We start from the raw sequence: 24897 nt of genomic DNA, 5'->3' as shown, positions 1-24897 counted from the left end.
TAAGTCTCGGGCTTTACACACCTGGATTGTGCAATATTGAATTTCATAATTCTTCAAGCTCTGTCAAGATGTTAGGGGTCATGGCCAGCAATTTTCAAGTCTTGCCATACATTTTCAAGCAGATTTAAGTCAAAACTTTGACTTGGCCACTCAGAAACAATCACTGTCTTATTGGTAAGCAACTCCAGTGTAGGTTTGACCTTGTGTTGTAGGTTATTGTCCTGCTGAGAGGTGAATTCCTCTCCCTGTGTCTGTTGGAAAATAGACTGAACCAGGTTTTCCTTTTGCCTGTGATTAGCTCCATCCTGTTTCTTTTTATCCTGAAAAACTCCCCCGTATTTGCAGATGTCAAGCATACCCATACCTTGATGCAGCCACCACCATGCATGAAAATAAGTAGGCAGTTACTCAGTGAAGTGTTATGTTGGATTTTCCCCAAACATAAGACTTTGCATTTAGGCCAAAAAGTGTATTACTTTAGTGCCTTGCTGCATACAAGATGGGTGTTTTGGAATATTTTTATTCTGTATATTTGTATTCTTCATTTCACTTTAAGTCATTATTGTGGAGTCACTACAATGTTGTTGATCCATCCTCAGTTTTCTCCCATCAGATCCATTGAACCCTGTAACTGCTTTAAAATCACCAATGGCCTCATGGTAACATCCAAGAGCAGTTTAATTCCTGTCCTGCACCTCAGTTCAGAAGGATGTCTATCTGGATGTGTCTGGGTGGTTTAATACATAATCCACAGCATAATTATTAACTTGACCATGCTTAAAGAGATATTCAATGTCTGATTTGTTATTGTTATCCATCAACCAATCACAACCCTTCTTTGAGGCTTTCAAAAAGATCCCTGGTCTTTGTAGTTAAATCTGTGCTTGTAATTCAATATTTGACTGAGGGACCTTACAGATATTTTATGCACGGGGGACAGAGGAAGGGTTAGTCATTAAAAAATCATGTCAACCCCTATTATTTCACACAGAGTGAGTCCATGTAATTTATGTGATTTATTAAGCAACATTTTACTCTTGAACTAATTTAGGTTTGCATAAACAAATAAGCTGAATACTTATGCAATGGACATATTTTAGTTATCACATTTTTATTAATCTTTTTTTTTTTATTGAATTTTTCTTCCACTTTGACATTACAGAGGAAATTGACAACAAAAAAAGACAATTAAATCAATCAATTCTAATTCCACTTTGTAACAATAAAATGTGAAGCAATCCAAAAGCTCTGAATAATTTTGCAAGGCACTGTATGTGAATGAAGGCGGGTAAGAGGACCAGGGCCAGTAACTAGTGATGTGTAGCATTTAACAGAATACAGAGATGAAAGACAGAGAACGAACAATAAATCACACAAGGCAGCTATAAAATACAGAGGGAACCTCAGTGATGAAGGTGACAATTATGGAAGAGAGGGGGGAAGAGATATCCAGAGGGAATGTGCCACTGGAATGGGCAGAGGGCAGGGAGGATTTTGATTGGCTTCTTCTCTGGTGTGTTCCAGCTGGATGTCATATGACCATCTGCAGCTATTCTGACACTAGATAGTGAGAGCACGAGTTTACACACACGAGAGAGTGAGTGTGTAGGGATATGAATGTGTTTATTTGTGAGGGAGTATGTATGAAGGGATGGACTGTGCCATAGGACACACTATTTACTGTGGCATTTATAATATAAACAAAGTGTTGGGATGGAAAGGCATGCTGAATATTGAACAGATTCAACAGCAAAACAAAAATACAACCAAGTAACTTTTTCACATGTACCAGGGTTGGGATCAATTCCACTTCAATTGTGCCAATTCAGGAAGTAAACTGAAATTCCAATTCTCATGGGTTTACAACAACAAAAATGTGTATTGGAATGTCAGTTTACTTCCTACATGGAATTGGGATTTTCAGACAAGACTGTATAAAAGACAGAAAAACACCAGCAAACTCCATTTCTCCTGTACCACCTTTAGTGATGTCAGTCCTTGTCAGGTCAAAACCTGTTCTAAAAACAAATCCCATCCACTCACTATTCCATAACAAACCACAACACAGTGTGCAATTATCTAACAATGTTTAATGTTCGTTTTCATTAATTAGTTTAATTAGTCAACAGTATACAATTCAATTCACAGACACACTAGTGTCTACACAAACATATATGGACTGTACAGCACATGTGTAGTATGTAGTGTGGCAATGTATATATATTTATATAGTGAGGTGGGCAATTAACGCATGTAAAGTTGGAGGGTGGCTCTATATACAACTTGAGTGTGTGTAATCATGTGTGTACATGTGTGTCCGCAGGTGTGTATGTGAACAGTAACAGCAGAGAGGTTGAACCATAATTGCGGGTATTGAGTGTATTGGGTTCTGATGTGTGTGTGTTAAATGTATAGTTTATATATAGACAGTCCCATCATATCAAATATCTTCACGGTCAGTCGTGACCCTCTCCTCCCTTCTTCGTTCACAGCATCAGGCAGATCCCCTCGGTATCCTCTCCTCCATCCTTCTGCTCACCTTTCACCCTTGACCCCTGGCAGGAGAAAACACATCACTTCATCAGTGGGTGATGTGGATCTCAACTGTCATAGTGTCTTCTTGTCTCTTCTCCTACACTGATCTGAAAACACTGGCTATGTCAAAAGCAATATGGAGAATTCTTAATGGGACTGAGCTTTTGCCTGTCCACTTGTTTAATGTCAGAGCAGATGGACGAGTGGTGTAACGTAAACCACTGTAGACTATTGAGATCAATCAAATGTATTTATAAAGCCCTTTTTACATCAGCCGAAGTCACAAAGTGCTGTACAGAAACCCAGCCTAAAACCCCAAACAGCAAGCAATGCAGATACACCCATTGACCACAGACAAACTAACAACTGGGACAGGCTCAGCCCCAGACTGATCTCATCTGTTCCCTGGACCTTATTGACTCACCTAGTGGATTTGAAAAGACTGGATCGGGATTGGCGTAAGCAAAGACCCTATATCAGGGTTGATACCTATCCACTACTTTCAGATCAACAAAGGGTACAATAATTGATTTGGGACTGTGCAGTGCTATCCACAGTACACACACTTTTACAAACACACAGACATACAGGTCATGCTCCTCCTACCTCTCACCAGTCGTAACGGGGGCGAGTTGCAGGTGGGAGGTGTCTGGGAGACTCATGGCGAGGGGCGGGCGGAGACGAGGAGCTGGGTGGGGCGGCGAGGGCCAGCTGTTGCCCACCTGCCCTCCTGTCCCGGCCGTAGTCTATCCCCCGTGCGTTTGGGGGAGGGTACCTTCCGGCTGTGCTCCTCCACTCCTCATCGAAGGCAGCAGCCTCACCTGAGAGAGAGACAGGGGAGGAGGGGGTCAGAAACATGGCCAGACATAACTAACCAGGCAAGTCTAGCAATGGAAACAAACAGTTGCAAATACAGCCATTTAGCATCCATATGCTTTTATACCCAAGGCAAATGGTTTATTATTACTTGGGGGTTAGAAACGTGGGTATAGGTCCTCCCGGGTGGCGCAGTGGTCTAGGGCACTGCATCGCTAGCTGTGCCACCAGAGTCTCTGGGTTCGCGCCCAGGCTCTGTCGCAGCCGGCCGCGACCGGGAGGTCCGTGGGGCGACGCACAATTGGCCTAGCATCGTCCGGGTTAGGGAGGGTTTGGCCGGTAGGGATATCCTTGTCTCATCGCGCTCCAGCGACTCCTGTGGCGGGCCGGGCGCAGTGCGCGCTAACCAAGGGGGCCAGGTGCACAGTGTTTCCTCCGACACATTGGTGCGGCTGGCTTCCGGGTTGGAGGCGCGCTGTGTTAAGTAGCAGTGCGGCTTGGTTGGGTTGTGCTTCGGAGGATGCATGGCTTTCGACCTTCGTCTCTCCCGAGCCCGTACGGGAGTTGTAGCGATGAGACAAGATAGTAATTACTAGCGATTGGATACCACGAAAATTGGGGAGAAAAGGGGGTAAAAAAATAAAATAAATTTTAAAAAAAAGAAACGTGGGTATGGTCATACTGATTCTGGAGAACCGTAGTGAGTAGCACATGTAGCTCCATGACTTACTCTCCTCCAGGTTGATGTAGTCCTGCCGTTCTTCGCGGTCGCCGGTGTGGCGGTTTCGGGAGCGCTCCATCACGTGACCGCGGTCCCAGATGTGGTGGCCAATGGCCAGGCGCTCCAAGCCACTCTCGCTGTCACGCATCGATTGGCGCGTCTCACGAATCTGAGGGGAGGAGGTAGTGTTCAGCAGGGAGCTGGTAGTAGAGGCCAGTAGCTCTGGAGGATTGGCATTGTAAACCCCTACTGAACAATGTACATGCAATCACAGCAGTAAATTTAATTTGGCCTGCTCTCTTACCCCTCCAGGTGCAGTCCTCAGTTCGCTGGTCTGCTGGTAGACTTTAGGGGCTCCCATGTCTGAGGAGGAGTAGGAGATGACTGTGGAGGAAGAGAACGTCTGACAGTTTGGCGAACCCGGCATTCTGTCCTAAAGGGAAAGATAAACATAATCCAGCTAGACAAGATGTGTTAAGTTTCAACCACTGTGAACTCATGTTGGGTCTTTGCTTTAGACTGAGTTGTTGCTGGGTCACAAAACGTTAGCTCTAAAATGTGTTTTTTCTGGACACAGAGAATCTCCATTGAGGGTATTTTTTAGCCAAGGAACATGCTTGATCTGGGAAAGCAGGTGAGGGAATACCAGGAATCTCTGAAAATACTCACCATGTTCTCCATCATTCCTCCCATCATCCCAAACATGTCCATGAAGCCTCCCCCCTGGGGAAGGAACACTTGAGGAAGTCAGTTATCTGATTTTTAAATTGAGAATTTGTTTTGAACATATTGGAACGGTGCATTCAGGGCTCTAAGAGGCAGAGATAACATCTTAACACACAGGGACAAGGACTCACCATTCCCATCATTCCAAATGGCTGCAGGGCTCCAGCCTGAAAAGCAGTAGGAGGTTATTTAACAGCAGACAACAAATATGCAGTAACAATGCAGTAATATAAAATTTGTCTACACTACATATAATCAAATAGCTATGGTGTGTTGTGGTGTATACCTACCAGGGTTGGGTCGATTCCATTTTAATTACAGTCAATTCAAAAAGTTATCCTAAGTCCAATTCAAATTCCAATGTTTACTCATTGAAGATAATTTGAATTCTAGTGTACTTCCTAAATTTGAAATGGAATTGAACCCAACATCACACACAATTACTAGAGATACTCAGAGTAGTGACACTCTCGCTCACACACACCTGAAGGTGGGGTGCACGGGGAGGCTGAATCTGAGGACTGAGGGGGAAAGGTTCGTAGCCAAACGACCCAAACAGACTCCTCATCTGTTGCCTGTGGGCTGCGAATGGATCCCTGCAAAACAGAAACAATGTATCTCACTGAGGATACAGATCATGAAAAAACCCCAGCAGTGAATAAGGAAAGGGATTGCTGACATCATGATGAAAACTCAGGTCCACCTGTCTCCAGGTGTACTCTTGACCATGGTTACTCATCATGGAATGAGAATATAAGAGGTAAACACATACTTATGTAAAAAATAATAAGCTAGACATAACCGGCTGATCCATCCCAGCCGTGATATAGTTAACTATGTGGTGTATGTAGTTACCTAATATATTCTGGCTGCCTGCCTACACATGGTGGCAGGAGATTAGGCCTTTAAATCTCAGAACAAACGACAACGACTGAGTTGATTCATTCAAATGGGTATAAAAGCAAAACATGCAGGTTGCTTGGATAAAAGGCAATACGATACTCACATCATGTAAGGGTTGTCATCCACGTCATTTAAATATCGAAACATGGTGTTTTGCTTAGCTAATTAAGCTAGCTGGGGCTAGCTAAAAACGTAGTTTCTTCGCGCCTCAGTACAAAAAATAATGTAAGAGGACAGTAAATGTACGACCTCTCATTCGGTTATTTCGACACTTCTAGAACAGCGTACCGACGGACAATAGTGAGAAATGTGCAGCAGTATTGTTAGCAAGTTAGCTATCCTTGCTAGCCACCTAGCATCCGTGTAAGGAAACTAGCCTGAAAACTAGCTTACAAACCAACGTTGGAAATGAGCCCCTTAAAGCAGACTTATTTGCCGATAGAAAGTTGTATATTGCTCACGCCTAAGTACAACTTAATACATTGGCTAGGGTTTTCCTAGCAAGATAGCTAGCTATTTTTCCACTGTTGATTGCACATGAAAACGGAAGTCAAGCTGACAAAGGAAGCCAAAACGTCAGGAATCCAAAGGAAGAAAGATGTTGATGTCTCTACAATTTTCCAACAACCTGACACCTACAAACGCCTCTCTTTTGTGCAAAACATGCACCTATCCGTTCAGAAGCCGTGGTGCTAAATGTCACCGAATAAAAAACAAATGACCCTGCAAAACGCCTGTAGCCCGCAAGCTAGAATTAAGCGAAATGTCAATAAAAAAAGGGGGGAGGCAACATCCGGAAATGACGCAGGCTCGTCGTCAATGAGGATAGAATGCAAAAAGCCCAACATGCCTTACCATTGCTAATGTGTAATATCTGTCAACCAATGTCACTTCTTTGGTATCTATTTACATAATTTTTTGTATTTTTTTGTATTGAATGTCACTAAAAAGAGCTGGTGACAGGGAGTCATTATGTCACTGGGTGACATAAGTTATATAGAGCTTAAAATCATCATCAACTATCTTTTTTTCTAAAGCATAGTCTTGATATGACTGTAAAAACAGAACATTTTAAAACAAGACTCAGAAAGAACTTTAGGAATCAAAATATTGCCAGAAGTTACAGAAATGTGAGAACACTGCTCTCTACAGGCCTTGCTTTGAGGATCAAACTGCTGTTGCATGCATGCATGCTCAAAAGTTGTGCCAACTGTCAAATATGTTTTTGAAGTTAAGTTTGAATGTCACATGCACAAGTATAGTGAAATGCCTTCTTGCAGCTCCAAACCCAACAATGCAGTAATCAATATCAAAGTAGCACTAAAGATAACACAAGCTAGAACAAAAACGCATGAGAACTGAAAATAAGAACACAAGGTAATACGCTATATACAGAGTCAGTTCCAATACCATATTTACAATGTGCAGGGTTACTGGAGTGATAGAGGTAGACACAGTGCATTCGGAAAGTATTCAGACTCCTTGACTTTTTCCACATTTTGGGACGTTACAGCCTTATTCTAAAATTGATTAAAAAATATATATATATACATTTTCACAAAACACACCATAATAACAAAGCAAAAACAGGTTAAGACATTTTTGCAAATGTATTATAAAATAAAACACTGAAATATCACATTTACGTAAGTATTCAGACCCTTTACTCAGTACTATGTTGAAGCACCTTTGGCAGCGATTAGAGCCATCCAGGACCTCTACACCAGGCGGTGTCAGAGGAAGGCCCTAAAAATTGTCCAAGACCCCAGCCACCCGAGTCATAGACTGTTCTCTCTACTACCGCATGGCAAGCGGTACCGGAGAGCCAAGTCTAGGACAAAACGTTTTCTCAACAGTTTTTACCCCCAAGCCATAAGACTCTTGAACAGGTAATCAGGTCTCTCCAGAGATGTTTGATCAGGTTCAAGTCCAGGCTCTGGCTGGGACACTCAAGGACATTCAGAGACTTGTCCTGAAGCCACTCCTGCGTTGTCTTGGCTGTGTGGTTAGGATTGTCGTCCTGTTGGAAGGTCTGAGGTCCTGAGTGCTCTGGAGCAGGTTTTCATCAAGGATCTCTGTACTTTGCTCTGTTAATCTTTTCCTCGATCCTGACTAGTCTCCCAGTCACTGCAGCTGACAAACGTCCACACAGTATGATGCTGCCACCACCATGCTTCACCGTAGGGATGGTGCCAGGTTTCCTCCAGACGTGACGCTTGGCATTCAGGCCAAAGAGTTCAATCTTGGTTTCATCAGAGGAATTCTGGAGCTCTGTCAGAGTGACCATCGGGTTCTTGGTCACCTCCCTGACCAAGGCCCTTATCCCCGATTGCTCTGTTTTGCCGGGCAGCCAGCTCTAGGAAGAGTCTTGGTGGTTCCAAACTTCTTCCATTTAAGAATGATGGAGGCCACTGTGTTCTTGGGGATCTTCAATGCTGCAGAAATGTTTTGGTACCCTTCCCCAGATCTGAGCCTCGACACAATCCTGTCTTAAAGCTCTACGGACAATTCCTTCGACCCCATGGCTTGGTTTTTGCTCTGACATGCACTGTCAACTGTGGGACCTTATATAGACAGGTGTGTGCCTTTCGAATTCATGTCCAATAAACTGAATTTACTACAAGTTGTAGAAGCATCTCAAAGATGATCAATGGAAACAGGGTGCACCTGAGCTCAAATTTGAGTCTCATAGCAAAGGGTCTGAATACTTATGTAAATAATGTATTTGTTTTTTTTCATTTTTCATCAAAACCTATTTTCGCTTTTTCATTATGGGGTATTGTGTGTAGATTGATGAGGAACATATTTTATTTATCCATTTTATAATAAGGCTGTAATGTAACAAAATATGGAAAAGTGAGGGGGTCTGAATACTTTCCGAATGGACTGTATGTATAGGGGTAAGGTGAATAGGCATCAAGACTGTCTAAAGTCAGTATAAATGTGTGTGCATGTTACAGTATGTGTGTGTTGGAGTCAGTGTCAGTGAGTGTGTAGAATACTGTGACTGTGCAAAACAATTTTTTTTAAATTCAAGGGTCAACTCAGATAGTCCGTGCAGCCATTCTGTTAGCTACAGTTGAGCCAAATACATTTAAACTCAGTTTTTCACAATTCCTGACATTTAATCCAAGTAAAGATTCCCTGTTTTAGGTCAGTTAGGATCACCACTTTATTTTAAGTATGTGAAATGTCAGAATAATAGTAGAGAATGATTTATTTCAGCTTTTATTTCTTTCATCACATTCCCAGTGGGTCAGAAGTTTACATACACTCAATTAGTATTTAGTAGCATTGCCTTTAAATTGTTTAACTTGGGTCAAACGGTTCGGGTATCCTACCACAAGCTTCCCACAATAAGTTGGGTGAATTTTGGCCCATTCCTCCTGATAGAGCTGGTGTAACTGAGTCAGGTTCATAGGCCTCCTTGCTTTTTCAGTTCTGCCCACACATTTTCTATAGGATTGAAGTCAGGGCTTTGTGATGGCCACACCAATACCTTGACTTTGCTGTCCTTAAGCCATTTTGACACAACTTTGGAAGTATGCTTGGGGTCATTGTCCATTTGGAAGACCCATTTACGACCAAACTTTAATTTCCTGACTGATGTCTTAGTTTATGCAGCAGTAGTTTATGTGTTGGGGGGCTAGGGTCAGTCTGTTATATCTGGAGTATTTCTCCTATCTCATCCGGTGTCCTATGTGAATTTAAGTATGCTCTCTCTAATTCTCTCCTTTCTTTCTCTCTCTCTCTCTCTGAGGACCATGCCTCAGGACTACCTGGCCTGATGACTCCTTGCTGTCCCCAGTCCACCTGGCCGTGCTACTGCTCCAGTTTCAACTGTTCTGCCTGCGGCTATGGAACCCTGACCTGTTCACCGAACGTGCTACCTGTCCCAGACCTGCTGTTTTCAACTCTCTAGAGACAGCAGTAGCGGTAGAGATACTCTCAATGTGATCGGCTACGAAAAGCCAACTGACATTTACTCCTGAGGTGCTAACCTGTTGCACCCTTGACAACCACTGTGATTATTATTATTTGAAAGCGTTAGTCATCTATGAACATTTTAACATCTTGTCCATGTTCTGTTATAATCTCCACCCGGCACAGCCAGAAGAGGGCTGGCCACCCCTATAGCCTGGTTCATCTCTAGGTTTCCTCCTAGGTTCTGGTTTTTCTAGGGAGTTTTTCCTAGCCACCGTGCTTCTACACCTGCATTGCTTGCTGTTTGGGGTTTTAGGCTGGGTTTCTGTACAGCACTTTGAGATATCAGCTGATGTAAGAAGGGCTTTATAAATACATTTGATTTGAGATGTTGCTTCAATATATCCACATAAATTTCCTGCCTCATGATGCCAACTATTTTGGGAAGTGCATCAGTCCCTCCTACAGCAAAGCACCCCCACAACATGATGCTGCCACCCCCATGCTTCACGGTTAGGATGGTGTTCTTCGGCTTGCAAACATCCCCATTTTTCCTCCAAACATAACAATGGTCATTATGGCCGAACAGTTCTATTTTTGTTTCATCAGACCAGAGGACAAAAAGTACGATCTTTGTCCCCATGTGCAGTTGCAAACCGTAGTCGGTCTTTTTTATGATGGTTTTGGAGCAGTGGCTTCTTCCTTGCTAAGCGGTCTTTCAGGTCATGTTGATATAGGACTCGTTTTACTGTGGATATAGATACTTTTGTACCTGTTTCCTCCAGCATCTTCACAAGGTCCTTTGCTGTTCCGGGATTGATTTGCACTTTTCGCACCAAAGTACGTTAATCTCTTAGAGACAGAACGTGTCTCCTTCCTGAGCGGTATGACGGCTGCATGGTCCCATGGTGTTTATACTTGCGTACTATTGTTTGTACAGATGAAAGTGGTACCTTCAGGCGTTTGGAAATTGCTCCCAAGGATGAACCAGACTTGTGGAGGTCTACAATTTTTTTTCTGAGGTCTTGGCTGATTTTTTTTTGATTTTCCCATGATGTCAAGCAAAGAGACACTGAGTTTAAAGGTAGGCCTTGAAATACATCCACAAGTATACCTCCAATTGACTCAAATGATGTCAATTAGCCTATCAGAAGCTTCTAAAGCCATGACATCATTTTCTGCAATTTTCCAAGCTGTTTAAAGGCACAGTCAACTTAAAGTATGTAAACTTCTGGCCCACTGGAATTGTGATACAGTGAAATATAAGTTAAATAATCCATCTGTAAACAAATGTTGTAAAATTTACTTGTGTCATGCACAAAGTACATGTCCTAACCGACTTGCCCAAACTATAGTTTGTTAACAAGAAATTTGTGGAGTGGTTGAAAAACGAGTTTTAATGACTCCAAACTAAGTGTATGTAAACTTCCGACTTCAACTGTATTTAGCAGTCTTATGGCTCGGAGATGGAAGCTGTTTAGGAGCCTGTTGGTTTCAGACATGATGCACTGGTACCGCTTACTGTGCGGAAGCAGAGAGAAAGGTCTATAGCTTAGGTGGCTCAAGTCTAACGATTTCATGGCCCTTCCTTTCACACCGGCTGATATAGAGGTCCTGTATAGCAAGGAGCTCGGCCCCAGTGATGTACTGAACCGCCATGCAATCGAGGGTGGTGCTGTTGCCATACCAAGCAGTGATGTAGCCAGTCGAGATGCTCTCAATGGTGCAGCTGTAGTACTTTTTTGAGGATTTTAGATGGTGTGCATTTCCACTGTACTGCTATCCTTGTGGGGTTCAGTTTTCACTCCAGTCCATTCCACCCATTGGATTAAGTCACGTTTATGAAGTTGATTTATTTGTTGTTGATATTATGTTTACAAGTCACTGTCATACATACTACTGGCTAGATGCCGGCTACCACCCGGTCACTCAATCCTGCACCTTAGACATAGACATGGAATCCCTGGTCACTGTGATAATGGAACACAGTACACTTTATTAATGTTTAGAATATTGTTCTACTCATTTCATATGTATGTATTGTACTGTATTCTAGTCAATGTCACTCTGACATTGCTCGTCCTAATATTTATATAATTCCATTATTTTACTTTTAGATTGTGTGTATTGTTGTGAATTGTTGGATACTACTGCACTGTTGGAGCTAGGAACACAAGCATTTCGCTTCACCCGCAATAACATCTGCTAAATATGTGTATGCGACCATACGATTTGATTTTATTGTATTTATTGTCGGTAGGTGGCAGTACTGTCACAAGGACGGGGGGAAAACTAAGAAAAAAATCCTCATTCAAACCCGGATGTAACCAACGCCTAATTGCCGGAGAAAACGGTGAGTACTTTTCTGAAAACGGGAATAATGAATTTGTTTTAGTTGAATAAATGTGAAGACAGTTGTAGTATAGATTAAGCCATCGTTATATATTAGTGCCTACTCACGTAAGAAACGTTGAATTGTTAACGACCATAAGCGACTTTTTAGGAAATTAGCAATCACAGGCTAACCGAGGGGCAATGCCTGCCAGCCAACCCACATTGTCATAACTTTGAAAACTTTCATGATATGCGGACTGTACAAAATAACCAACTGTCGGCAATGTTTTATGACAATCTAACTTTACCCAAAAGTATCTGGCTAGTTATATGCTTCACGTTAATGTCTCCCGAGTAGCCGGTAGCTAACTTTTGGTATGAAAGTATTGTTCAATTTTGCCTGACACTTCATACAGTGTAGAACAAATTGTAAGGTTTAACTTTCATTCATTTTTAGACTGACTGAGGCTTTAATGGCTAGCTACAGATTGTTATACCAGATAATGTGTGAAACCAAATATTGTTGGTATCCATTACTGGGAGTTACAGGTTACTGTATGATGTAACGTTAGCACAGAGAATTTGACCAACCTTAGTGATATAACCTTTACAAACTTCGTTGTCAATTCGGCCAAACATGTATATTCTAAAATGTCTGTGTCCAGTTGCAGGTAGTGCGTTTGAATTTAGAAAATGCTCAGTTAATGTGTACGGCGCCATCTTAGTGTTGCCAAATTAAGGTTGGTCGAAATTTCTCTGTGCTACGCCAAACAGTACCTAACCTGTAACTAACTCCCAGTAATGAATCCCCAACATCTGGTTAAATCGCATTATCTGGTGTAACAATCTGTAGCTATGCAATGGCATGCTTGCGGTCCTTGCATTTTTTTTCTGGGAAATATGGGTGCATTTAGACAAGCAGGTCCACTTTTTCCTCTACTAATTGGTCGTTTGACCAGTCACATCAGATTATATTTTTTCCATTGCTGATCTGATTGGTCTAAAGATCAGAATTAGTCAGCCTGTCTAAGCGCAGCCTATGTCCGGTGCCCCGCAGTCCAGTTCACTTGCTGTCTGCCGAAGTTAGTTAAGCCATAACGGTAGAGCCGATTGTTTATTCATAATAAGAGATGCCATTTCCTTTCACATGTTTAGGTATAGACTAGCTGCTTTTAGCAACGCTAGCATTTACACACTAGCGTTGCTGGGAATTAGCTTGTAAAAAACCCGCCTAGTTCGCCAGAAGTTATACAATTAATTTCAATTTACTCTATCGATTGTCTGTAGGCTTGATCCTTATGCAGGGTTGAATTTGTAAGTGAAAAAAAACATCTATTGGAACGTATAATTAATCAGCATTTCCAAACGTGGGTCTGTTGTAGGTCAGTTTCTCTCTGCTTACATCATGTCAAAATAAAAATCCCCAACACGATCTTGCTTTTTTTGTGCATGTATGGCACACGTGCATGACTTTTTATTTTGACATGAAGTAAGCGGAGAGAAAGTGGGTCTACAATTTTAATGTATGTTCTAGTGGATGTTTTCTCTCAATTACCCCCAGCATAAGGACTAACCCTAAGGACAATCGGCAGAGTAAGTTTGAAATAATGTTATTTAACCTCTGTCTTCCGGTGGACTATCGCGTTTTTTTGCAAGATAATTCCCAGCGTCACAAGTGTGGAATACTAGCGTTGCTAAAAGCAGATGGGTATAGAGTAGCCTTTACTAATGTGTTAATCTAATTATTCAGCAGAAGTAACGATTTGAAATTAGAATCTTAAATCAGGCAAAACGCAACAAGTAGTCATGACTGTACATCATGTCGCTTCCCTGTCCCTGTCATGTCTTTGCTATGCAAGTATGCGGACGTTGTCTAGCTGGAACTGGAAATAACTTTTTATTACATAAAACCAAGTGTGTCACAGAGACACATTTTTTGGGGTAGTCCAGGCATATTTTGATTTGTCTGGACCCCTGTCTGTTTACCTGTCTGTCTCTACCTCCTTCCGTTGACTAGTAGAAGTTCTTCCTCCCCACAATGCACATGTTTCCAATGCGGCCAAGCATTGTTTGTGGTTTGATGATCAATAGATGCCCTTGTTTTGAGCATTAGCCTAACACACCATGTACATGGCCTGAATGTACATCAATAGACTGCAGGCCAGGCAGACAGTGTTATTGCTAATCGGGGTGCTGTTGTTTTTAGTTTGTGGAGTCACAAGCAAGGTCTTAAATATGTCCTTCATGAGATAGTAACTCTACTTTGTTATGTCTGTCTCTCTCTTTCTCTCTCTATGAGTAGATGCAGACAATAAAGTGTGTAGTGGTGGGGGACGGAGCTGTAGGAAAGACCTGTCTACTTATCTCCTACACAACCAACAAGTTCCCCTCAGAATACGTGCCTACGGTAAGAGGTGGGCAGGGGAGGGTGTAAGTAGGGTCAGACAAGTCACACCCTAAACACTGTGGAGGTCAGTGGGGTGATGTCCAGAGAGCTGAGTGGGAGGGTAGAATGGGCTTTAACACCATAACCAGCCAGTTGGGGTAATGTTTGATTTGAACCCTTTTTTATTTTTAATACGTTTATCTTATTGATTTTACATTTGCTTCATGAAATAATTTTTGATGGGTAACATCCCTTGAACTATTTTACTCATTATTTTGTGTGTCTCATGTGTGCAGGTGTTTGATAATTATGCAGTGACGGTGATGATCGGAGGGGAACCCTACACACTTGGGCTTTTCGACACCGCAGGTAATCTGTCTCTGTCTGTCAATTTATGCTTTTGTCTGTATATCCTTTTAAGCAGTCTGTGTGCTACAACTAAATCCTAGTCTGCCTTTGTTCATTCTTGAGAACATATGATGTCTTGTAAATGCAACTCAACCAGTTGAATCGTTCAATATCACATTAGTTTCATTGTCACCGCGTTCTCTCCCTCTGGTTGGTCGTCTCAGGTCAGGAGGATTACGATAGGCTGCGACCTCTCAGCTACCCGCAGACGGATGTCTTCCTCGTCTGTTTCTCCTGCGTCTCACCCTCATCCTTTGAGAACGTCCGAGAGAAGGTCAGTGTTGGTCTCTGAGTCGCCACACCTCAACTTTTTACCTTGTATTATTACCCATAGAGAAACTTCTAGATGACGGATCTGAACCCTTTCCTTAGCCTCTTCACCTTCTGTTATGGCAGAAGATCTCCCAAAGCCCATTGGAAGGCTAGGTGAAGTCCTCCTCATATTGCTTACATCAGGAATGGGCAACTTTGATGGGGCCGCAGTGGCACACGGGTCTGTGTACCCACATCCATTCCCACACATGCAGTCAGTACCGACCTAAGAGCCGGCCATAGCCTTTCGGGGGCCCTAAGTTTTCTTGCGGGCGAAACATTGAAGTTTTAGTTAAGTTCCTGCAATTCTACACATTTTGCCATGGAGTGTAGAGAAAATGTTGCAATTTTAAAGTAAGTTTGCTTCAATTCTATACATTTTGCCATGGGGCGGAGAGAAGATTTTACAATTTTGAACATTTCATGCAATTCTACTAATTTTGCCATAGGGTGGAGAGAAACATGTGTAGTTTTACAGCAAAGGTTCTTAAATTCTACACGCTGCCGTAGTGTAGAGAGAAATGTTTGCGAAATTAATGGGGGCCTCCCGGTCGACCATGATTACTACAAGTTTAGATGGCTAGACTAACTTACCAATCTAAAAAATCTTAGCTGACATGGCTAATTAAGTGACTGTCAGTGACTAACATAACACAAGAAACTCCTGATTCACAACCACATTTAAAAATGGCAAATTGTATTATACTATTGTAACTCTCAACAGTAAGTTGAGACCCCGTATGAGTTCCAATTTTTTATTTTTTTTAAAACCCATTTTGGGAAATTGATCCGCGGCCCTCCAGTTGCCCATTCCTGGCTTACATCTATCTCTGTTGATATCTGCAAACAGAATGGCTAGGGGCTAGCTCAGGGTAAAAAAAATAAGAGCATGTACTACTAGCACTCACTTTGCTGAAAAATGTACTTACTACAACTGGGGTATGTAGTTGTCTCACCTTGCTATCTTAAGATGAATGTACTAACTGTAAGTCGCTCTGGATAAGAGTGTCTGCTGAATGACTAACATGTAAAAATTATTTTGAATTGAGCATATGAACTGATCCTGTACACACTCTGACCTCTGTGTATCCTTTGACCCCTGTAGTGGGTTCCAGAGATTTCCCATCACTGTCCTCGTACACCCTTTCTGTTGGTGGGCACCCAGGTGGATCTGAGGGACGATAGCAACACTGTGGAGAAGCTGGCCAAGAACAAACAGCGCCCCCTGTCCCCTGAGAGCGGAGACAAGCTGGCCCGGGACCTCCGGGCCGTCAAATATGTGGAGTGCTCCGCCCTCACGCAGGTAAGAGGCCAAGGATTATGATGATGATACATTGTTAGAGGGAAAAAGAGCTGATAAGGACCCATGGTGGTTGAAACATTGCTGTACTTCACAAAATAAGTTAGAATACATTTATAAACCATGAAAAGTCAATGCAAACTCCCTCTCTCTCTCTCGCTCTCTCAGAGGGGGCTGAAGAACGTGTTTGACGAGGCCATCCTGGCAGCTTTGGAACCTCCTGAGACTAAACCCAAGAAACGCTGTGTCCTGCTATAAAGGGAGGAGGAGAGAGGGAGCGGTAGAGGGGCAGGGTTAAGAATGGGCGAGTTGGTTACAAATAAGAGAAGCAGATCAACAGCTTGAAAAAGGACAAAAAAGAGTGAAAAGGAAGGAGATGAAATGACATCGAGACTCCAATACATTCATGCACTGTGCCTTCTTAATATGTATTGAAAAAAGGAGAGGAGAGCGATTTGGTCTTTCAAGTAAAGAATACAAGAGGGGAAGGAATCAACAGAACTTTCATCAAGTCTCCTTTTCCAGATACACTTTAGACATCTGCAGTGTTTACCCTAACATTACTTCTGTGGGGCGGGCTCTCCTACCTGCCTGTCATGTAGCCCTTGTGCCTCGCTTAAATGAAATAAATACCTTGGGGAAACACTTAATTGACATTATTTTCTTTTGTTGCTACTTTGAGGAGGGAGGGGGAGAACACAAGATTTGTTTCCACTCCCGACCAGGCTAGCATGCTAGAATGGTCACTTTTCCTTTTGGGACACACCAAGTGCATTTTCGCCTCAGATTTTACTGTCTTCTGCAGGCGACACAGAGAACTGAATTTATATTATTTTTTATCTCTTTTTGTGTCATGTACGATGTATTCATTTTATGATTTTCTTTGGGGAAATTCTTAGCGTATATTATTTTTTGGTGCGTAATAAAAAAAGTTATTTGCTTGACTACCAACTTGATTGTGATTGGTTGATAGTATAACACATTAAGCTGTAGTATTTTGAATAGCTGATCTTAATCTTGAAAAAAAACAATGATGGTGAGATTATAACCTTTTCCTAGTCAACTTCTGGATGTTTGTAATTGCAGAATGTTTGTAATAAAATAGTTTAACTGACACAGTTGGTCATTGAGTTAGTGTGTGATTCTTATTTTTCTATATGTTTCACGTGATGTATACAGCACACATCATAGAAGAAACTGTAGTCAAAACAAGTTTATTTGATCAAGTCGACTGCAGAACACTGTAGCAACATGCATCACAATTGTTTCACAGCAGCGTTGGACTAAAGCAACATGGATATAGATCGACTAGGCGGAGAGGACAGGTATTCTTACTGGTGGAATCTGAGGGGTAGGAGGAGGGGCCACAGGATGATTGATGCACAAATAAATAAAAGAATAGGGGAAAAAGACTCATACAGTAAATGTATAAAGACTGTAACTACCTACTACACTGAAATCAAACCGATTTTATGAAAAGAGCTGTAATAATTTCCCTGTTAGTGGTTAATTTCGGCTTTAAATGCTTTGTCAGTTTAAGTTAATTGTGTGTGTGTGCTCGCTGTAGGCTGTGTGCCATTATGATCTAGACAATCACCTACACAGTGAAGGATGCTGACTTGCAATGCTGCGTTATAGTTCCTTTTAGGTTGAAAGAGTACATCATGAGTGTAATATGTTCCATGGGAGTGTGAATATTGCTCTATGCAGTGAGTTTCCTTCCTTCCATGCTTGTTAGTATATCTCTCTACTTTCTGGCATTAGAGGTAATGGGAGAGGTCATTCCACCCTTTCTGCCTTCCCTTGCAGAGGTTTCTGTCATGCGTAGGTCCTCACTCTCATATATGCACTGGCTTATACTATCCACACGGTTCTTGCCAGAGTCTTAAAGTGTATGTCAGGTCAGTTTTGTAGAACATGTTATCAAAGTGTTGTTCTACAATGTCTGGACAGTGTTCTACAGCAGCGGTTCCCAACCTTTCCCCCAGGGCCCCACTTTTCACATTTGAAAAATGTAACTTTGTTTAATTTCAGGGACCTAGGATTTTAGGTAGGCTCTTTAATGGTTATAATAATAATAGATAAGGAAAATAAAGCCTTGACCCGATTTTCCAAAATGTTATTCCGCTACCAAATATGTTTTTTTTTTAAATGTTTATGAACCTCAATTTAATTATAGCTATTCTCATTTACAGAAAGTGAATAGATCAATTCATAGCAACAGAGTCACACATTGTATAAGATTACTTCCCAAGCAAAGTCCAATTTCTTTGACTCCTTGACTTTAGGTCATAACTCAGATTCTGAATGTCATAGAGACAAACTAAAGATATTCCCAGATTCGCATCTTCCTCTGGAATTTTACCCCTTGTTTCTAGCCTAAAGCATCACAGATTTATGCGTTGTTTTAGGTGTAAACAAAAAATAAATAATTACCCCTTAGGTCAAGGAAGGTCCCCCCCAAAGAAACATTGGCGCCTCCTAGGTTGGGAACCCTGGTTCTAGAGTGTCTGGTCCACAGGAGGTTGGTGGCACCTGAATTGGGGAGGACAGGCTCGTGGTAATGGCTGGAGCGGAATAAGTGGACTAGTATAAAATACATCAAACACATGCCATTCCATTTACTTCGGTCCAGCCATTATTATGAACCGTCCTCCCCTCAGCAGCCTCCACTGGTCTGGTCATTGTAGTGTTCCAGAATGTCTGGGTAGTGTTGTGTTTTAGAGTGTCTGGGTAGTGTTGTGTTCTAGAGTGTCTGGACAGTGTTGTGTCTGGGCTGTGTTCTAGAGTGTCTGGACAGGTGTAAGGTTCTTGTGTGTCTTCTCAGTGCTCTGGGTTCTGCGTAGACTGGGTTCACTCTCGGCAGGTGTGGATCATCACTGTGTTCTTGCACTGCTGGCAGCGGACCGAGCAGCACCAGGAGAACTTACAGGAGCAGCGCTGCACCATCTCAGCCCGGCCTGCCCGGTACCCTGGCCCACAACACACCAGCTCACAGCCATCTGGGGCCAGCCGGGAGGTGCCTGGGAGGGGAGGATGGTGACGAGGTAGAGGAAAGGAAATAAGGATGTGAACATACAAAACAGCCTGATCACCTAATAAAACGTAAATGCTTTATCCCAGTGCTGCTGATGTGACTGAATCTCACCGTTACAGCGTCGGCCGGCCGTCCCGGGGATCCCATTGTTGGGGTCGAGACGGCAGAAGTCTGGCGAGACAGCGAGGTACACCAGGTCCCTGGCGGCGGGAGGTTTGACCTGGGGGTCCCGGGGCAGCAGGGCTGTCCTGGAGCCGATACGGGACAGACGCACCTGGGTGAGTGGGGGTATTTGTTGAATGTTAGAGATTTTGAAAAGACTGGAAGCAGTAAAAAACACTAATTTCCAATGGTTTGTCACCTATTAAATGAATAATGAAGATGATATCCCAAATATTTGGCTGTACCTCTGTGGCTCCATCAAAGCGTTCCTTCAGCACGGCGCCGACGCGCCGAAATGGGGGCATGACTTTCCAGCAGGTCCTCAGCTCACAGGATCCCGAGACACCATGGCACTTACACTCCACCTGCATGTTATGGAGGATAGCCTGGGGATGGAGGAATGTAAAAGAACGATCAGGAAGTCAAAGGAAACGAAGAAAAAAGATGATAGAAGTGAAGATTGATGATGTCATCAGAGTGCCCCACCGCCACCAACCTTCCGTCCAGCCTCGTGGTTATGGACATTCATGAGGGGTCGCCCTGCTGACATCCCCTTGGCACGCTCCGTCTCATCCACGAAGGTCTGGGAGAAGGCCACACCATAGGAAAGGTTATCACTGCACCCAGACCACTGGAAACCTGCGGGAAAGAAAGAAAGATGTTGATAGCATCTGCACATTTTCCAATTATGTATTTCAAGACAATAGAGACAAAGTTTAACTGACAGACAGCAAGAGAGACAGACATATTGACCGGTGTCTAGACACAAGCGTAGACAGAGGATCAGAGGCCCACACCCCAGACTCACCCTCGGGACTGACCCCTCTGACCTTCCTGTCGCAGCCACACCGCTCTAGCTCCCCCCGGCTGCAGCCTCGCGTCACTGCAACCGCCACCGCCGCCGAGGACAGGGCGTGCACAAAAGCCGCCTCACGCGTGCCTGGTTTATAGAAGAGTTCAAGACAGCAATTGACTAATTTACCATGTCATCACATGTCCTTGGTCCTTCTGATTTCAGCCATGTGGAATCCACGGCCAGCATGTTACCAGCATGTTAATGACTGTGGTACAACCACAGAGTTCCACTGGGAACTAGAGAGGCCCTGCTGTCCTCACCTTGGCTCATGACTCTACCGAACACGTTGACTCCACGCGGGGTGGTGGAGCAGTTCCAACGCCGATTACGAAACTGGTGCTGGCACTGATCCGACCAACAGCCAAGCCAATGAGACCAAGGGTTCGGGGTTCATATAGACAGGCAGATAGACATTTTACATAGGTGCTGAGGAGAGTAAACTTTGGTCAAACTGGTGCAATTGTTTAATACTTTACTGAGTACAGATGAGGGGGATGTTAATGATGCTGGTTAAAGAGGAAGAAGAAGATGATCCATAATAATAATAAATACAAATGGCTGATCTTAAAAAAACTCTTCCACATGGACTTTACTACTTTTGTAACACAACCGATGACAGTTCTGCCCCAGGCTCATACCTCCTCTATGACCATCTCGGCTGCCTTGCGCACAGACTCCATGACTTCTCCCCGCGCCCTGCACACCCCCACCTGCCCCACGGACAGTCCCCTCAGCCGCCCACAGGGGGCAGCACCCGACACGGGCCGCGAGCGCGGCATCCTCGCCAGGGAGCTGAGAGGGAGAGGGGACGATGCAGGAGAGAGAGGGGAGGGGCAGAGGGGGAGATAGAGGAAGAGAAAGTGGGGGAAATGGGGATTGAGGGAGAGCGAGGGGGTAAATGGCGAGAAGGGGTGAGATAGAGGATAAGGATAGAGGGAGAGGAAGAGAAGGGGCGAAAGAGCCAATGATGGGTGAAAGAGGAGTGAACACAGGGAACAGGGTTTCAGAGAGAGAAAGAGAAGGATGGAGAAAGACCGGCAGACAAAAGGGACAGAGAAGACACAGTGAAGGAAGGGAGAGAGAGGACAAGAGAAAGACCGGCAGACAAAAGGGACAGAGAAGACACAGTGAAGGGAGGGAGAGAGAGAGAGAGGACAAGAGAAAGACCGGCAGACAAAAGGGACAGAGAAGACACAGTGAAGGGAGGGAGAGAGAGAGAGGACAAGAGAAAGACCAGCAGACCAGCGGGACAGAGAAGACACAGTGAAGGAGGGAGAGAGAGAGGACAAGAGAAAGACCAGCAGACAAAAGGGACAGAGAAGACACAGTGAAGGAGGGAGAGAGAGAGGACAAGAGAAAGACCGGCAGACCAAAGGAACAGAGAAGACAGAGTGAAGGGAGAGAGAGAGAGGACAAGAGAAAGACCAGCAGACCAAAGGGACAGAGAAGATACAGTGAAGGGAGGGAGAGAGAGGACAAGAGAAAGACCAGCAGACAAAAGGGACAGAGAAGATACAGTGAAGGGAGGGAGAGAGAGGACAAGAGAAAGACCAGCAGACAAAAGGGACAGAGAAGATACAGTGAAGGGAGGGAGAGAGAGGACAAGAGAAAGACCAGCAGACAAAAGGGACAAAGAAGATACAGTGAAGGGAGGGAGAGAGAGGACAAGAGAAAGACCAGCAGACAAAAGGGACAGAGAAGACACAGTGAAGGGAGGGAGAGAGAGAGAGAGGACAAGAGAAAGACCGGCAGACCAAAGGAACAGAGAAGACAGAGTGAAGGGAGAGAGAGAGAGGACAAGAGAAAGACCGGCAGACAAAAGGGACAGAGAAGACACAGTGAAGGGAGGGAGAGAGAGAGAGGACAAGAGAAAGACCAGCAGACCAGCGGGACAGAGAAGACACAGTGAAGGAGGGAGAGAGAGAGGACAAGAGAAAGACCAGCAGACAAAAGGGACAGAGAAGACACAGTGAAGGAGGGAGAGAGAGAGGACAAGAGAAAGACCGGCAGACCAAAGGAACAGAGAAGACAGAGTGAAGGGAGAGAGAGAGAGGACAAGAGAAAGACCAGCAGACCAAAGGGACAGAGAAGATACAGTGAAGGGAGGGAGAGAGAGGACAAGAGAAAGACCAGCAGACAAAAGGGACAGAGAAGATACAGTGAAGGGAGGGAGAGAGAGGACAAGAGAAAGACCAGCAGACAAAAGGGACAGAGAAGATACAGTGAAGGGAGGGAGAGAGAGGACAAGAGAAAGACCAGCAGACGAAAGGGACAAAGAAGATACAGTGAAGGGAGGGAGAGAGAGGACAAGAGAAAGACCAGCAGACAAAAGGGACAGAGAAGACACAGTGAAGGGAGGGAGAGAGAGAGAGAGGACAAGAGAAAGACCGGCAGACAAAAGGGACAGCGAAGACACAGTGAAGGGAGGGAGAGAGAGAGAGGACAAGAGAAAGACCAGCAGACCAGCGGGACAGAGAAGACACAGTGAAGGAGGGAGAGAGAGAGGACAAGAGAAAGACCAGCAGACAAAAGGGACAGAGAAGACACAGTGAAGGGAGAGAGAGAGAGGACAAGAGAAAGACCAGCAGACCAAAGGGATAGAGAAGACAGAGTGAAGGAGGGAGAGAGAGAGGACAAGAGAAAGACCGGCAGACCAAAGGAACAGAGAAGACAGAGTGAAGGGAGAGAGAGAGAGGACAAGAGAAAGACCAGCAGACCAAAGGGACAGAGAAGATACAGTGAAGGGAGGGAGAGAGAGGACAAGAGAAAGACCAGCAGACAAAAGGGACAGAGAAGATACAGTGAAGGGAGGGAGAGAGAGGACAAGAGAAAGACCAGCAGACAAAAGGGACAAAGAAGATACAGTGAAGGGAGGGAGAGAGAGGACAAGAGAAAGACCAGCAGACAAAAGGGACAGAGAAGATACAGTGAAGGGAGGGAGAGAGAGGACAAGAGAAAGACCAGCAGACCAAAGGAACAGAGAAGACAGAGTGAAGGGAGGGAGAGAGAGGACAAGAGAGAAAAGGTCAGCAAGGGAGAGACAAAGAGTGAAAGGGGAGCGACAGAAAGAGATTTAGAGGCACGTCACCATCTTTTAAAAGTTATAGCATGACAAACAAACTCTCTCTTTCTCTCCCTCCCAGGACGCCAGACTTACAGCCAGTTGGTTGCCATGGTCGGGTGGGTTGCCCATAGCAACAGCAGGAGGAGTTGTGCCGTGAGATTGACAGAGGAGACAGTTGGCATCAGACTGTCTGTCTGTCCGTCTCCGTGGGTCAGTGAGTGTACTTGGGCGGCAGTCTGCCCGTTTCCACGGTTATGCCTCGTTGTCCGTCAGTGTGTCAGTTAGTTCTATGTTTCTGGTTCCGAGCTTGGGGATGATCCCCTCATATCTGCAGATAGGAGAAGGACGACCTGGTTAGTTAAGTAATGTGTTCTGTCGGAGAAGCTCATCTCTCCCTCTTACAGCTTATTCACAACCATCAGGTCTGTGATCAAGACTGTAGATGAGGGAGCTATTTCATTTTCTTTGAAAAATGCTATGTATAATACATAACAAGTTCTCTGGGTGAGTACAGCTTAGTAATAAACGTGGGTTCTTACCAGTTCATGTCCAGCACTGTCCAGTAGTTTTTCTCTTTGGAAATGTGTCTGACCAGATTGAAAATGAAATCAAATTTCTTAGTGAACGGTATCAATCTTATAGATGAACAATTTGCACCTCTGTGATAGCAGAAACATGCCTATAGGAAGGTATTGTCATGTCAGGTTATCCAGGTACACGTCTAAACAAACTCAGTTAGGAAAATAAAAATGGTCAAATCCAAATAGTATCGTTCTGGACCAAATCAAATGACTTTTTAGAATGATTTGGCAGACAGTGATCAAAATTATGACACTTTTTGTTTGTCTGTTTCCCGTCTCTCTATCTCTCTCTCTATTTCTCTCTCTCTATAAAATTTTTGAGAGCGAGAAAGAGACTAATATTATAACACAAAGGACAAAAGTGAGGGAAACTCAACATCCAAAAAAGACCCTAAAAGTTTGGTAGGTAAATATGTAAAAAAGCATTTTTCCTCTCTGCTGTTTGTCCCTTGGTTGCTTCCCCTTGTTAAGAAAACAAATGTGTGTCCAGTCCCGTAAAAGACCAAAAGAAAGAGTGAGAATGGTGAGATGGGAGTGATGGGTTATAAAGGAGAGAGCGAGGGAGGGCGGGAGGGAGAGAGAAGGGGTGTAGGGTGGCAGTCAGAGGGAGGGGACATTGTGTAATGGTTACACTACAGTACATTAACATTGACACTGATGAATGGCATGGGTTCCATTGTGCATGTTAAGCACAAGACATAATATGTGACCCGGACCGTGTGTGCGCGTGCGTTCGTTCGTGCGTTCGTGCGTACCCACCAGTTTCCAAGAACTTTAAAAGCACTTGTCAGAATATGTCTCTGTTCGTTCAGTGGCCCTAGCTACAGGTTCT

General features: G+C 43.9%; 3 protein-coding genes across 5 annotated transcripts; 1 reads left to right on the top strand and 2 right to left on the bottom strand.

Moving 5' to 3' along the window:
• Positions 1–2070: 2070 nt before the first annotated feature.
• mlf2 (myeloid leukemia factor 2) lies at positions 2071–6544 on the bottom strand. Of its 2 annotated transcripts, none has more exons than XM_071396716.1 (8): positions 5805–6544; positions 5283–5394; positions 4930–4965; positions 4742–4795; positions 4377–4505; positions 4082–4241; positions 3142–3356; positions 2071–2555 (listed from the first exon to the last, which is right to left on the bottom strand). In XM_071396716.1, the coding sequence occupies exons 1-7, from the start codon at positions 5846–5848 to the stop codon at positions 3145–3147; spliced, it is 747 nt and encodes a 248-aa protein (XP_071252817.1). In that variant the 5' UTR covers positions 5849–6544; the 3' UTR covers positions 2071–2555; positions 3142–3144. The 2 variants fall into 2 exon arrangements, with proteins under 2 accessions (XP_071252817.1, XP_071252816.1); XM_071396715.1 differs by having other exon boundaries at positions 3149–3356; positions 5805–6472.
• Positions 6545–11884: 5340 nt separating this feature from the next.
• cdc42l (cell division cycle 42, like) lies at positions 11885–17483 on the top strand. Of its 2 annotated transcripts, none has more exons than XM_071396713.1 (6): positions 11885–11978; positions 14262–14366; positions 14642–14714; positions 14918–15027; positions 16171–16368; positions 16534–17483. In XM_071396713.1, exons 2-6 carry the CDS (start codon positions 14262–14264, stop codon positions 16621–16623), a joined length of 576 nt encoding a protein of 191 aa, XP_071252814.1. In that variant the 5' UTR covers positions 11885–11978; the 3' UTR covers positions 16624–17483. The 2 variants fall into 2 exon arrangements, with proteins under 2 accessions (XP_071252814.1, XP_071252815.1); XM_071396714.1 differs by having other exon boundaries at positions 11978–12085.
• Positions 17484–17563: 80 nt separating this feature from the next.
• Positions 17564–24585, bottom strand: wnt4b (wingless-type MMTV integration site family, member 4b). Its single transcript, XM_071396712.1, has 9 exons — positions 24024–24585; positions 23578–23812; positions 21059–21212; positions 20681–20765; positions 20373–20504; positions 20061–20203; positions 19810–19950; positions 19514–19676; positions 17564–19388 (listed from the first exon to the last, which is right to left on the bottom strand). Exons 2-9 carry the CDS (start codon positions 23664–23666, stop codon positions 19219–19221), a joined length of 1077 nt encoding a protein of 358 aa, XP_071252813.1. The 5' UTR covers positions 23667–23812; positions 24024–24585; the 3' UTR covers positions 17564–19218.
• Positions 24586–24897: the final 312 nt, after the last annotated feature.

Source organism: Salvelinus alpinus, chromosome 4 (assembly GCF_045679555.1).
Source record: "Salvelinus alpinus chromosome 4, SLU_Salpinus.1, whole genome shotgun sequence".
NCBI classification, from domain to species: domain Eukaryota; kingdom Metazoa; phylum Chordata; class Actinopteri; order Salmoniformes; family Salmonidae; genus Salvelinus; species Salvelinus alpinus.
The sequence above is the reverse complement of the archived record's forward strand: the minus strand, read 5'-3'. Positions and strand labels throughout refer to the sequence as shown.